Below are 14,513 nucleotides of genomic sequence, written 5' to 3'. Positions count from 1 at the left end.
GAGACCCCAGAGACCCTACAGAGCCCAGAGACCCCACAGAGCCCACAGAGCCCACAGACCCCAGAGACCCTACAGACCCTACAGAGCCCAGAGACCCCACAGAGCCCAGAGACCCCACAGAGCCCAGAGACCCCACAGAGCCCCAGAGACCCCACAGAGCCCCAGAGACCCCACAGAGCCCAGAGACCCCACAGAGCCCCAGAGACCCCACAGAGCCCCAGAGACCCCACAGGGCAGCAGCAGAGAGGGGCAGGAGCTGATCCCACAGATCCCACAGGAGGGGAGGGGAGTGATCCTATAGATCCCACAGGCAGGAGGGGGTTGAGTAAATCCCACAGGATGGACAGGAGCTGACCCCACAGACCCCACAGGATGGACAGGAGCTGACCCCACAGACCCCACAGGATGGACAGGAGCTGACCCCACAGACCCCACAGGATGGACAGGAGCTGACCCCACAGGATGGACAGGAGCTGACCCCACAGACCCCACAGGACTCTGCCAGGGACCCCTGGAGCTCAGCTGGGAGGGAGGGACAGGAACACTCCAGGCTGACTCAGGGATCTCAGAGCACTGCAGGAACCCTCTGCTCACACCCACAAAAGGACACCCCTCACCCCAAAAACTGAAAATTTCCATTTTACATTATCCATCAATTTGTTTGTTTTTTTTTTTTTTCCTTGGAAAAAAACTGCAATAAACACGTTTTCCATGACATCCAATGGAAAGCAGTTTTCAAAGTGATTCTGCAATTTCTCTTCCCTGTTTTGTCCCTCTACAGAAGAAATAAAATAAGGGTGAATGGATGTGGCAAGGCTGTAGGTTGAATATCTGAATTTTGTCTGGAATGGGCTGCAATTTGCCTACAGCAGAAGAGTTTTCTATCCAGTAGAGACAAAAGATCTCCCATCCTGACTGGAGGGTCTTTTCTAAACCAAAGCCACTGGAGCATCTCCGAGTTTCTTGGTTGCTTTCCATGAAAAACGTGCCTGAATCCAAGAATCACAGGATCCCTCCCTGTGTTCCATCCTCCTCCACTGGAATTTGATCATTTCTGCTGAGTGTGAACTCATCTCAAAGTCTGTTAAAGCAGAGGTTCTTTTTGTTTTGTTTTTTTTTCCATGTATTCCAAATACAGAATAATAGTTTTAAACAGCTCTTACCAGCACTGGGAAAAATCTATTCTACTTAAGGATTTGTAAGTATGGTTTCCACAGATCAGTCTCAAACCTTATTGCTTCACAACTGCAGTATCCCTTGAAAAAAAAACAAAATAAAATATTGAATGGTCTGTTAATTTGTCTCAAATGGCTTTTCAGATTTGGCAGGGGAGGGAGAACGGAATGGCCAACAGAGAACATTGACTTCAAAATATCACTGTAGAAGGGTTTCCTCAGATTAAAAAAGAACACACTGTATGAAACAGCTGAAAGTAAAGACAGCATTCAAAGCCCATGAGTCAAGCCACAGCCAAAACCGTGTTCTACCCCTAAGAATTGTTTTCTTTTCCTTTTTCTTTTTTTTTTTTTTCTCCTCTTTTTTTTTTTTTTTTAAACAAAGATTTTCCTCAACTGCCATTTTAATCTTCACCAGAGGGTGCTTCATCTTCAGATCCCTCATCTCCTGACTTTTCTGGTGGAGGGCTGGCAGATTTTTTCTTTTCTGGGGGACTTTCAGGCTCTTCATCCTCTTCTTTGGGGGATGGGGTCTTTTCTTTTGTTGCCTTGGAAGCTGTGGGGCGACCTGCCTTCCCTTTGCCTTTCACTGGGCTGGGGGTCACTGGAAAAAGAAAAACCTTGTAAAACTCAGCAGCACCAAAGCTCACAGGAAATGGGATTTCATTCAGCAGCACTCTGACCATACCCACAGTGTTTTTAGCACTCCCAATTGGCAAAGCTGAAGTGAAGAGCAATCTAACAAGGTTTAAAAGCTGCTTAATTGCAAGTTCTGGCTAATTGCTGGATGTGACACCATAAAGGGACAGAGCTCTTGTCAAAGCAGAACCTACATTGCTGTTATCATCTGAAATTTCCATCCAGCTTTTCCTTTGGTTGACATTTCCCCACCCTGACAGCATCACAAAGTGCCAAACAAAGCCACAAACTGTTTTTATTTGGCTGTGAGACACAGAAATCAGAATGCAGCAGCTCAGCAGGGAAGGGTTTCCATACTCTGAGTTTGTACCACAGATACCAACTCAACCCCTACAGGAAGAACTAAAACCAGCTCATTATTCCACACAAATCATTTTGGCCCTTCAACATTTTTGTGGATATCTGTGACCTCAAGATTTCCACCAAGCCTTTTGCAACAAAAACAAAACTTGGGTTTTATTTCAACTGAGAAACTTTCATGGCACAGACTCACCTGTAGCCTTTAGCCTGGGCTTGGGCATTTTCTTTTCTTTCCTCTCTGGCTTGGATTTCTTGGAGACCTTCTTATTTTTCTTTTTTGAACTGCCATAGTCACTGTCATCATCATCTTCCATGAGGAAATCTTCATCACTTCCTGAATCTGCTGGAAGCATAAGGAAATTTCAGGTTTTTTGGGGGGGGGAAAAAAGGAAAAGATCCAGCTGAGATCTGCCAGGTAAATTGTGGACACAGACTCTGAGACCTTGTGAGCTTCCATTTATCTGCTGTGGTACAAAACCTGATTTCACAGCAGCAGTGCCACAGGGACAGCAGGAAACAGCAAAAAGCATTGAGAACTTTACAACTGTCCTTATAAAGAAAGATCTTGGGGAAAAAAAACCACTCACATCCCTGGAAAAAAATCTTAATCTGCACTAGCATAAAGCTTCTTATCTCATTCTGGGATCAACAGATCAATCCACTTGTGAAGACAAGTTTTATAGGACACAAACACCTTTGCTGCAAACCTGAACACAAATTCCAGATGTGAAAACCCAACTTGGACCAACACACAGTAAAAAAGAATTTACTGAAGAGCACAATTGATGTCCTCAGTATCCCAGCCAAAAAAAAAACAAAAAGCAAATTGTGTCCCTTTCTGCAAGCCCATGTACTCACTCTCCTGGAACTGTGCCTCATCATCCTCCTGCTCCTCCTCCTCACTGCCCACATCATCCATCAGCATCTCCCTCTGCTTGGAGGCTGCTTTGGAGGCTGCCTGCCGCTGCTGACGGACGTTTTTGTGATCCTCCTTCTCATCCTCACTGTCCTCTGCACAGGGAGCACAAACTGGCATCAGCACAGAGCACAGAGCACAGAGCTCCTGCCTGGAGGCAGCAGGTGGGTAAAACAGGCCAGGGCTCAGGAGGGGCTCAAACACTCACTGAGTGACTGACAACAGCTCAACACCTTCCTTACCCGCCCAGCAAAGAACCTCCAATGTTTTTTTCACTACAAAATAACCACTTTTTTTTTTTTTTAATTTAAATTTTTTTACCTGCAGGCCTTTTCCTGGATTTGGAGGCTGCTCTCTTGTTCTTGTCTGGTTTAGCTTTCTTTCCTTTTTTGCTTTTTTGAGAGCTCTCGTAGTCGCTGTCGGCTTTGCCATCGTCAGCTCCTACGTCGTCGTCTTCACTGCCAAAATCTTCATCTGCAAGGAAAAGGCACCAAGGTGAAGTTTCTTGCATCATTCTGGGTAAAAGCTGCAGAGAAGGGAGCAACAGATCTATCCACTTGTGAAGATAAATTTTATAGGACTATCACATAAAAAAACCCCCCACATTATCCCAAACTAGGGTGGGATGTAACAGCAGCAGAGGCAGCATCCAACTCAAAATAAATCAGAATTATTTCTCTCCTGTACCAAATCCTCCTCCTGCAACTCTCACAGGTGTGAAGAGACAATTTAAGGTACAAAATCAGCACAATGCCATCAGTTACCTGCTGAGTGTGAATCATCTTTCTTAGTCTTCACATCTTTGTCTTCTGAATCCTCACTGCAAACAAGAGAAGGTAAAGTCTGAGGTGTTGGGTTGCAATTCAGGATGTGACCAGAAATGTGGATTCTGTCACCATCTGTTGAAGCTGGGTGGGACAGTGACCCTGATCTCCTGGCACATATTATCTGCTAATGGGCCACCTTTAAACCAGCTGGGCAATCATCTTTACCTTTCCCATGACCCACCCTCCATCCAGGAGGTATCACCTGTTAATGGGCCATTGTTCCAAACTGGGTGTGGCAGAGAGTCCTATCCCTGTGGGAGATATCTCCTGCTAATGGGCCATTGTTTAAAACTGGGTGTGGCAGTGATCTTTATCTCTGTGGCACACATTATCTGCTAATGGGCCATCTTTAAACCAGCTGGGCAATCATCTTTACCTTTCCCTTGCCCCACCCTTCATCCAGGAGGCATCACCTGTTAATGGGCCATTGTTACAAACTGGGTGTGACAGCTCCTAGCACACATTCTCTGCTCATGGGCCATCTTTAAACCAGCTGGGCAATCATCTTTATCTTCCCACAGCCCATCCTCCCTCCAGCAGATATCTCCTGTTCATGGCCAGTGAGTCCCAGTGCATGACTGATAAAATTCCATCATCCCACTGGGAGATGCTCCACCCAGGGGGAGGAGCCAAGCCTTTCCTACCCAGATAAAAACTGAGATTTGGAACCCCAGAGCACCTTTCCCACTGGATTCCAGAGGAAAGCCAGACCTTTCCACATCATCCCTGGAGCTCCAGAGGAAACTGCACCTTCTCCAGGAGCACTGCTCCAGCTGAACCACATCTGCCCCTGCAGGAGGATGCAGCACCATGGAATGGGACTGTGCCACCACCCTGACTGACTGACTGTGCCAGCTTGGATTCTGACTCTGGCAGGGTTTGGGATTGTTCTTTGTAATACTGCATTGCTATTTGAATTTTCCTAGTAAAGAACTGTTATTCCTAATTCCCATCTCTTTGCCCGAGAGCCCCTTAATTTCAAAATTAGAATAATTTAGAGGGAGGGGTTTACATTCTCCATTTCAAAGAGAAGCTCCTGCCTTTATTGGCAGACACCTGTCCTCCAAACCAGGACACCTCTCATCCCTGGATCTCATCCCTGCCACTCTGGAGCTGCTGGAATGCTGCAGCTCTCCTGACAACATTTCCCACAAACCTCCTCAGTGTCCCAGCCCTGAGCTCCCAATCTCACTGCAATTCTCCCCACACACACTCTGAGAAAAGATCCCAAAGCTGTTTATTTTATTTTATTTTATTTTGTACCTGTCCTCCTGAGAGTTCTTGCCAGATCTCCTCTTGTTTTTGGCCTCTCGAGGAGACGAACGGATTTTTTTGGATGGGGGACCCGAATCTCTTCCATAATCATCATCTGGGCAGGAAAAAAAAAAGGGTTGGAATCAAACCCATTCCCAGCCAAGTGCTCTCCTCAAACTGATCATTTCATGCACATCAAAAAGAAAAATATCACAAAACTTCAAAAAGACTCTGGTGGAAGCAAAGTCCTGGTTTAAAGCACTGATTTTACCTTTTCTGGACAGTCAAACCTCACCCAGGGAAATACAACCAACCTCACGAGGGGAGGATCTCATTTTACACTTAGTTATTATTTAAACCCATTAAAAATTCACATCCAGATGTATTTCTACATGATTCTAACAGCACTGTCATTAAATAGGAATTTACAGCAGAACTCCTTACAACTCTTACACAACACCTTATTTAATGAATAAAATCACAATCATTAAGAATTATGCATATCTGTCTCATTTTAATTATCAATGCAACCTTAGCATTGAGTTTATTTTCCAAGAACTCAAAACATTCTAGAAATCTTTTGCTAATTCTCTCAGATTATATATTTTTTTAAATGGGATCCAGAATCATGTAGCAACAGATTCCATTTTTTCAAAGTGTGATCCAGCAATAAATATTTTGTTAATTCACACCAATTCTATTTTTTTTTTTTTTTAGCTGCAATCCCCCCAAAAAATTCCTGATTATTTGGGCTCAACTGGAGCCATAAAATAAATAGAAAACATCTTTTCCTGTGGGGAAAAAAAAAAAAAAGTGGCATCAAGGAGCCTCTGGCCCAGAACATAACATAGAGCAAGGAATTGCTGCCAACAGCCTCAAGGCACTACAACAATAGCAGCATTAAATAGGAAGATTTCTATCACCATTGTTTGTGTAATACAAAACATATGAGAACCATCAGATTTTCAAATATTTATTAACAGTTCAGGCTGTGAAGAACAGAAACTCCTTGGAATTGGGGAGTTGAAGATGGGATTAGAAGCAGAACAATTAATATGCATGGTAATAAGGAGGAGATTAAGAAAAAATAAAATCATTTACCAGCATCATCTGATTCCTGAAACTGGGAGTAATCAACCACCTTCCTGTTCCTGTTAGAGAGAAGGAGAAAAAATGAGGAATTCATAATTTTAGAGCTTTAAGTGCCACATCTTTGCTTCCAGTGCTGCATTTGCAGCCCAAAAACATCCCAGGAAAACTCTGATCATTCAGCCACCCCCAGCTCTGCACTTAGAAGTGAACACAAAGTCCATTAAGTTTATTTGTGTATATTTAAGTATATTAAAGCACAAATAGCATTTTCCTGAAGTTTTACAACAATCAGAATGTGAATGTTCATTTGGATAAATACACAAAGATTATGAATCAAACATTTCTAAACCTGCTCCTTTTGGAAATTCTGTTTCTCACCTTCTCCTCCAATTTGTATTTTCCCACATGATCCCTGTTTTTAAAAGCATTTGAAGTTTGCACTTGGGGTTTCCAGGAGCTTTATGAATGAGTTACACTGATCTGCAAGTCAACAAAATCAAATCCAAATTCCAAAATGGAATTGTTGCTTTTTATCAGCACCTTGTCAATCAAACCCCAACTATTTTATTGACTGGGTAACTGCTCTATAAAACACTGACCAGAGAGAATCAACACAACCACTAATTAATCAAACTCAATTAAATTTCAGCTGGTAAAGCCTCACCACAGACTGAGAGGGGCTGGACATGGAGAGATTCTCCCACTGGAATTTTTTCCTTCTGGCTCAAAGCCAGGCATGAATCTGATTTTGCAGCAATCACCAGGTGAATTCTACAGCTGCAAAACTCCAGCCCTTCCCTCTGCTCCCACTAATTGTCACTTCATTAATTAGCATGCATTAATTGCTGATAAAAATGGTCACTTCAAAGCCATCGCTGCTGATCCAGCTCAAATCAAGTTGTTCTCCTGTACAAACATCTCTAATTCATGGTTTATAGAAGGGTGCAGGACCAAAATTATTTTATTTCAATCCAAATCTCTTAAAGAAATGAAAAATCCAGAAAATGAAACCAATCCCTCAAAAAAAAAAAAAAAAAAAAAAAAACCCAAAAATAATAAAAAGGCAAATGAAAGGAAGACAAGATTAGTAGAGGTAAATGAAGTTTAACTTTGCTCTCCTGAATGAGCATCTCTAATTCATGGCTTATAGAAGGAGCAAAATTCTTTTATTTCAACCTAAAACTCTTCAAAAAACCACCCAAAAATAGCAAAAAGGCCAAAGAAAGGAAGATGATTTGTACAGGATGAATCCCATGCAAGCTCTGGAACACTTGAGAGTGGAACAAAGTCCAGCAGAGACCAGCACTGGGCCCTCCCTCCCAGTCTGAGTGTGCTAAAATACCAGTTTAGAGACACAATTACTGGCCAGTTTTGATTTACATTCTTATTCCAATAATGTGCCATCCTGAAGGTTGCCTCCTAACCCATCTCATTGAATTTATAATTAAGTTATTTAATAAGAAGTCTGATTTTATGTATCAATTATTGGGGATTTTTACCTGTGAAAGCAGAAAACAGGGGTGAAAAAAGCAGAATTTCCAAATATAAACACTTCTGGTCATCACTGAGCTACCAAACAAGATGGAAATGGAAGTTTTTCCACTTTGCTTCCTTCAGAAATTAAATCAGGTACTGGAAATGTGACAGTGGCAGCTAGACTGTGAAAAACATCTTTAACAAAACCATTGTCCCTCTGAAAAATATCCTTTAACAAAACCAGTATCCTATGGAAAATATCCTTTAACAAAACCAGTATCCTATGGAAAATATCCTTTAACAAAACCAGTATCCTATGGAAAATATCCTTTAACAAAACCAGTGTCCTATGGAAAATATCCTTTAATAAAACCAGTATCCTATGGAAAATATCCTTTAACAAAACCAGTATCCTATGGAAAATATCCTTTAACAAAACCAGTGTCCTATGGAAAATATCCTTTAACAAAACCAGTATCCTATGGAAAATATCCTTTAACAAAACCAGTGTCCTATGGAAAATATCCTTTAATAAAACCAGTATCCTATGGAAAATATCCTTTAACAAAACCAGTATCCCTATGGAAAATATCCTTTAATAAAACCAGTATCCTATGGAAAATATCCTTTAACAAAACCAGTGTCCTATGGAAAATATCCTTTAATAAAACCAGTATCCTATGGAAAATATCCTTTAACAAAACCAGTATCCCTATGGAAAATATCCTTTAACAAAACCAGTATCCCTATGGAAAATATCCTTTAATAAAACCAGTATCCTATGGAAAAATATCCTTTCCCCAAGCACCATCCCTTGGGTTTTCAGCCAGGGAATAAACTAAACCCTGCTCAGTTTTCCTCACATGATGAGCAGAAAGTGAAATTTGTATTAAAAAAAAGAAATGAAAAATCATTGTTTGAAAGTGATCATAATAACTACAATAATATAATAATAATATAATATAATATATAATAACCACAGCTCAGAAATGCACAGAAATCCCTGTAACCTGTGCTTGATGCCTGTCAAAGCACAATTTTGGAATTATAAAAAAAAGCAACATCAGCATGGCCAAGGATTACAATACCCATAAAACTGAAAAAGGATTTCATCCTCACATCTCATCTTCAATTTATTCCCTAAAAACCTTTAAAAGCTTTTAAACCAACATCAGCACAGCCCTACAATCAGGTAGAAAAGTTGTTTTTTTTTTAAAGGGAATACAGAGATTCCCAGGTATTTGTACAGGCATTAAAACCCACAGATGAAATCAACATTAAAAAAAAAAAATATATATATATATATAAATCCCACAACATATAATAATCTAATCCTGAAAAGCAGTGCTAAAAAAAATGAGCAATGCTCAGGTTAAATGAAAACCATTTACCCAACAGAGCAAAGAGATTTAATGATTATTGAGGTTTTTGGAGGCTTTTTTCACTTTATTTAACTAATATAACCAAACCCTCAGCATTTCTGAGCAAAGCTCCTCCCTGGTCTCTCAGCACTCAGGTAAAAATGTCCCCTCCCTGACCAGAATTATCAATAATTATTATTATTTAAAGCATTTTTGCTGCCTTTTTAATAGAAAATAGCAATTCCAGCCAGAAGTGTTTCCTGCAGGCAGGTTCAGAGCAAAGCTGCAGGGCTGGATTTGGGTTTTTCATCAACATTGATTTAAAATCATCACCAGAAGGTGGCACAGGGACAGTCAGGGACACAAATCATCTCCCTTTGGGGGAAATTGGGCTCCAAATTGGACTCAGGACTCACAGAGTTCAGAGTTTGGGTCTGCTCATGGCACCTGCAGCATTTCCAGGGATCCACACCTCATGGAGCTTCATAAAACTAAAATTAAATGATTTCTGCAGCAGTAATTCAAGTAGTTTTGTGCTTTTTTTTCTCTCTGACTCTAATAAAAATTGAGATTTTCCTACAGAAATGATGCAGAGCAGGAAGGGACAAACCCAAACTCCCACACTCAGGTATTCTGAATTTTCTTTTCACCTTCTCCCTTCAGACTAAAAGAGAACAATAATCACCTTTTTACTCATTTATCTCTACACCCCACAGCATCACTCCATTTTATTTAGTGTTAATCCCATGGAAGTTTTTCCACAATCACAATATTTCCACTTTACATTGCCCACTGACAACACTGGCAACAAGTTACATTTAATAGATCTTTATTATATTTTTTTTTTTACATTTAATAGATTTTTTTTTTTTCCTGCAAGTAAAATTTCACTCTTCCACTGCTGGGATTCAAATAAAAAAAAATTAAAATGAAAGTAATGCCATGAAGCACTGAAATAAATCCATAACTGACCTTAAGCTTAAAATGAATGACCAAAAAAAACCCCTTGGGATTTCCAGGAACAGTGAGAAAAAAAAAAAACCAGAAAAAAGGCTGCACCAGAAGTCAAAATTCTGACTTGAATGTTACATATATATTTAAAAAACAGTGGCTAGAAGTATTTTATTTGATTTTATCCCCATAAGCAGCCCCAGCTCTGTCTGCAAAGCTTCAGGAGAGTTTCACAAGAGATGCAGAAGTTCAGAAATCTCAGGTTCCTTTTGTTTTTCCTCCTTGCCTTTTTTCTTTTCACCGTTACACACCCAGGAGAAATGGAATTGTGCAGGAGTTCAGTGCCAGGCACTGTAAATACCAGAACTTTATTACCACTTAATTTGAAATAACTGACTTTAACAACCACACTCAGCCCTCAGGTCAATTCTCCCAACAAGTGGAATAAAAACTTGGGCTCTAGGATGGATTTTATGAATTTCACTGCTTTAGGTGCTCACATATTCACCAGAAATATTCAGCAGGCATCACCAATTAATGTAAAAAACAGTGACCAGAGGAAAACTTTCTCACCACTAAGAACCTTTCACTTAGCTTCCATTTAACCAAAAATCAGCTAAGACAGGCAGAAAAAAATACATTGCAGCATTAATTTATGAATGGATTTCAATGTATTGGCAGAGTTCTCTAGTTAGCAGAGGAATAATGCAGCAGGCACTGAATATTTACCTTTTTTTTCCCCTGGAAGGTTATTAAATGCAGGGAGATAAGGGAATGCTGCATCTATGCTGTGCCACGAGCTTTGTGCTCCTACAACCTGCTGGATTTTGGGGTTTCTCTCTCCTTGATAAAACACTCAGCTCCAGCAAGCTCAGGGGTTTTGTTTTTAAAGACAAGCTCACCCATCACTGAGCCACTCCCCTGCTTAGCAAAGCACCGTTTGGATTTTAAATTCTGCACAGAAAAGATGCTTAACTACAAATGCTGTCATCTCCAAATGTATAGATGCATCATAGGCACAATTGGTTTGTATTTTTAGTTCAAAATACCCAACATCCACATTCCCCAGACCAGGCTCACTCTGGGAATAAATTTGAGAATGGAGAAATTCCAAAGCATTGGAAGAACACCGTGGGAAACCTCACACCTTTGCTATAAAATCAGCTTAAATCACCAGCTCATTCTTTTGCCACCTCCTTGGTAAAGAGACAACTTGAGACACCAGGGAATCACAGAATATCCTGAGCTGGGAAGGACTCACAAGCAGCATCCAAGTGCAGCTCCTGGCCTTGTACAGACACCCCAAAAACACCCCATAGGTGCCCCAAAAACACCCCATAGGCACCCCAAAAACACCCCATAGGCGCCCCAAAAACACCCCATAGGCGCCCCAAAAACACCCCCACGGGCGCCCCAAAAACACCCCCACGGGCGCCCCAAAAACACCCCCATAGGCACCCCAAAAACACCCCCACGGGCGCCCCAAAAACACCCCATAGGCACCCCAAAAACACCCCCACGGGCGCCCCAAAAACACCCCCACGGGCGCCCCAAAAACACCCCCACGGGCACCCCAAAAACACCCCATAGGCACCCCAAAAACACCCCCACGGGCGCCCCAAAAACACCCCCACGGGCACCCCAAAAACACCCCATAGGCACCCCAAAAACACCCCCACGGGCGCCCCAAAAACACCCCAAAACCCCCGCTCTGGGAGTGTTCCGGAGCCGCGGCAGCCTCAGCGCTGTGATCATTCCCTGGGCAGTGCTCTAACCCCCTCCGGGAGAGAAAACCCTTCCCCGAACACCCAGCCCTGCCCTGCCCTTCCCCCGGGCACCGCCAGTCCTCCAACGCTGCACCGAACCCACCTGGGCCACAGGGAAAGACCGGAGAAGGGGAGGCGAAGGGAAAGGAGAGGGAGAAGGGAAGGGGAGGCGAAGGGAAAGGAGAGGGAGAAGGGGAGGCGAAGGGAAAGGAGGGAGAGAAGGGAAGGGGAGGCGAAGGGAAAGCGGGGAGAGAAGGGAAGGGGAGGCGAAGGGAAAGAAGGGAGAGAAGGGAAGGGGAGGCGAAGGGAAAGGAGAGGGAGAAGGGAAGGGGAGGCGAAGGGAAAGGAGAGGGAGAAGGGAAGGGGAGGCGAAGGGAAAGGAGAGGGAGAAGGGAAGGGGAGGCGAAGGGAAAGAAGGGGAGAGAAGGGAAGGGGAGGCGAAGGGAAAGAAGGGAGAGAAGGGAAGGGGAGGCGAAGGGAAAGCGGGGATAGGAGGGAAGGGGAGGCGAAGGGAAAGCGGGGATAGGAGGGAAGGGGAGGCGAAGGGAAAGCGGGGATAGAAGGGGAGGCGAAGGGAAAGCGGGGAGAGGAGGGAAGGGGAGGCGAAGCGGCTCGGAGCGGCAGAAGGCGCAGCGGCGCTGGCGGCTCGGGGGCGGCTCCCGGCGGCTCCTCCCCTCCGCGTGGTTCCCCACGCTCAGCCCCCGTGCCCCGGACCCCGGCCGGCGGCCCCGCGCCCCCTCCCCCGGCAGCGCTCGCCCCGGCCCCGCCGAGCGCCGCGCCCCGCCAGGGGGAGGCGGCGGATGGCGGCGCCCGCCCTGCGCCAAGTGGGTCACGGCGGCGACGGAGGAAAAAAAAAAAAAAAAAAATCCCCGTTTTCCCCCCCCCCCCCCCCCCCCCCGCCCCCCGTTAGAAAATGTGGGGCAGCGGCCGCAGGGCCGGCGCGCCGCGCCCCGCCGTGCCAAAGGCGCTGTGTGCGGCGCTGCCCGTGCCAAGTTAGCGGGGAAAACAAGGGGAAATAGAGGAGAAACGCGCGCGGCCTGAGCGCGGCCTGCGCTGCGCGGGGCCGGCCCGCCGCCGCCGGCACTCACCTGACGGGCCGCGACATCTCGGCCGCGCCTGGGGCCGCCCGGGGCCGGGCGAGCAGCGAACGGGGACCGGGCTGGGGCCGCCGGGGCCGCTGAGGCCGCCCGCAGCGAGCGGGAGCGCTGGGCCCAGCGCCTCAGGCCGCGCCTGCGGAGCCGCCGCTCCCCCGTCAGGCGCCGCCGCCCCCGGTGCCGCTCCCCGATCCCGCTCCCGGCCGCGATCCCGGTGTCGCTCCCCGATCCCGGTCGCGGTCCCGGTGTCGGTGCCGGTCCCGCTGCCGCCGCTCCCCCCCGCAAAATGGTCGCGCTCGCCCCGCCGAGAGGATGCGAGCGGGGGGGCGGTGCCGCCGACCCCGCTGGCCGCGCCCCCCTCCTTCGCCGATTGGTCGGAGCCCGCGCGAGCCCGCTTCCCATTGGCTCGTTCGAACCATCACGGCGCGCAGGACCCGCCCACTGTCCCCGCGGGGAGGGCGGGCAGCGCGGCCCGCACGCGGCGCGGCTCCGGCGGCAGATTCGCCACGGGCTCGGGGCACTGCCGCCGCCCCGCCGCGCCCCGTCCCGCCGCGCCCGCCGCGCCCGCCGCCTCCCTCGGGCACCGGCGGCACGCTGGAATTATTTCCCGTTCCTCCGGGAATTTTTCGGGGCGCTGCGACGCCTCAAGGCCCGAGCCGCAGATTCGCCGCGCGGGCCCGGCGCGGTTTTGGAGGGAAAACGCGGCCCCGGGCGCGGGTTCGGTGTCATTAATTTTTATTAACGAAAAATGCAAAAAATCGGTTTCGCCTGCAGATTTTAACATCAGCAGCGATGTCAGCAGCGCCAGTTCCCCCTGTGCCAGCAGCACTTCACTATTTATACCCAGTCCCAGGAAGATTTTGGAATTTTTTTGCACTTTAAACACCCCAAAAATCCCAAAACGCCTCATTTTGGTTAAAAAAGGTGATGCATTAATCGTGGAAAAATTAAAATATTCCACAGTCATTAAAATGGCAGCTTCTCACTTTCGCTCTGCATTTTGGTCTTTGGAGGTTCATCCCTCCATTGCTGTAAAAATATCATTTAAATCCTATTTTTCTACATTGGGATCACTAAGGAGATGGTTTGATGGCACAAATAGGGTCAGATTTATGGGAATAATCACAATTTTTGGGATAATTCGAGTTTATTTCATGCCCTGCTTGAGCTTTATTTGGATTCCTTTGGAAAATCCAGCTGATTGTGAAATAAAAAAACCCCCAAAATTCAAAATACACTGAATTAGGGAGCCCCGAGGGGGAAAGTGCAAAAACCACATCAAGGAATTCCGGGCTGGAAATTTGGGATTTAACCCCCCTGGGGCTGCCCCAGCTTCGTATGGTTTTATAACCCAATAAAAAGAAAATAATTGAGGATATTTCAGCAGAGTTAATTTGGTTTTTTCTTTGAGTTTGGGATTTTTGGTTTGTTTCCCCCCCCCCTTTTTTCTTTTTTTTTTTTTTTGTATATTTGGGATTTTTGGGGTTTTTTTCCCCTTTTTTATTTTATGTTGGGAAGGTTTTGGTTGCGCAATTGTGATTTTTTTTTCTCTTTAAATTCTTTTTTTGTTGCTTTGCTTCTCTTGGGTTTTTTGGGATTTTT

The 14,513-nt window shown here is 45.4% G+C and overlaps 1 protein-coding gene across 2 annotated transcripts; it reads right to left on the bottom strand.

The window, feature by feature from the left end:
• Positions 1-1,388: 1,388 nt before the first annotated feature.
• On the bottom strand, positions 1,389-13,243 carry NUCKS1 (nuclear casein kinase and cyclin dependent kinase substrate 1). Of its 2 annotated transcripts, none has more exons than XM_079327262.1 (8): positions 12,906-13,243; positions 6,273-6,322; positions 5,181-5,286; positions 3,855-3,910; positions 3,412-3,564; positions 3,033-3,185; positions 2,368-2,517; positions 1,389-1,779 (listed from the first exon to the last, which is right to left on the bottom strand). In XM_079327262.1, exons 1-8 carry the CDS (start codon positions 12,920-12,922, stop codon positions 1,580-1,582), a joined length of 885 nt encoding a protein of 294 aa, XP_079183388.1. In that variant the 5' UTR covers positions 12,923-13,243; the 3' UTR covers positions 1,389-1,579. The 2 variants fall into 2 exon arrangements, with proteins under 2 accessions (XP_079183388.1, XP_079183389.1); XM_079327263.1 differs by having other exon boundaries at positions 2,368-2,514; positions 12,906-13,242.
• Positions 13,244-14,513: the final 1,270 nt, after the last annotated feature.

Source organism: Erithacus rubecula, assembly GCF_903797595.1.
Source record: "Erithacus rubecula genome assembly, chromosome: 26".
Lineage (NCBI taxonomy): Eukaryota > Metazoa > Chordata > Aves > Passeriformes > Muscicapidae > Erithacus > Erithacus rubecula.
Note: the sequence above shows the minus strand (reverse complement) of the source record. Positions and strands in the feature narration are given on the sequence as shown.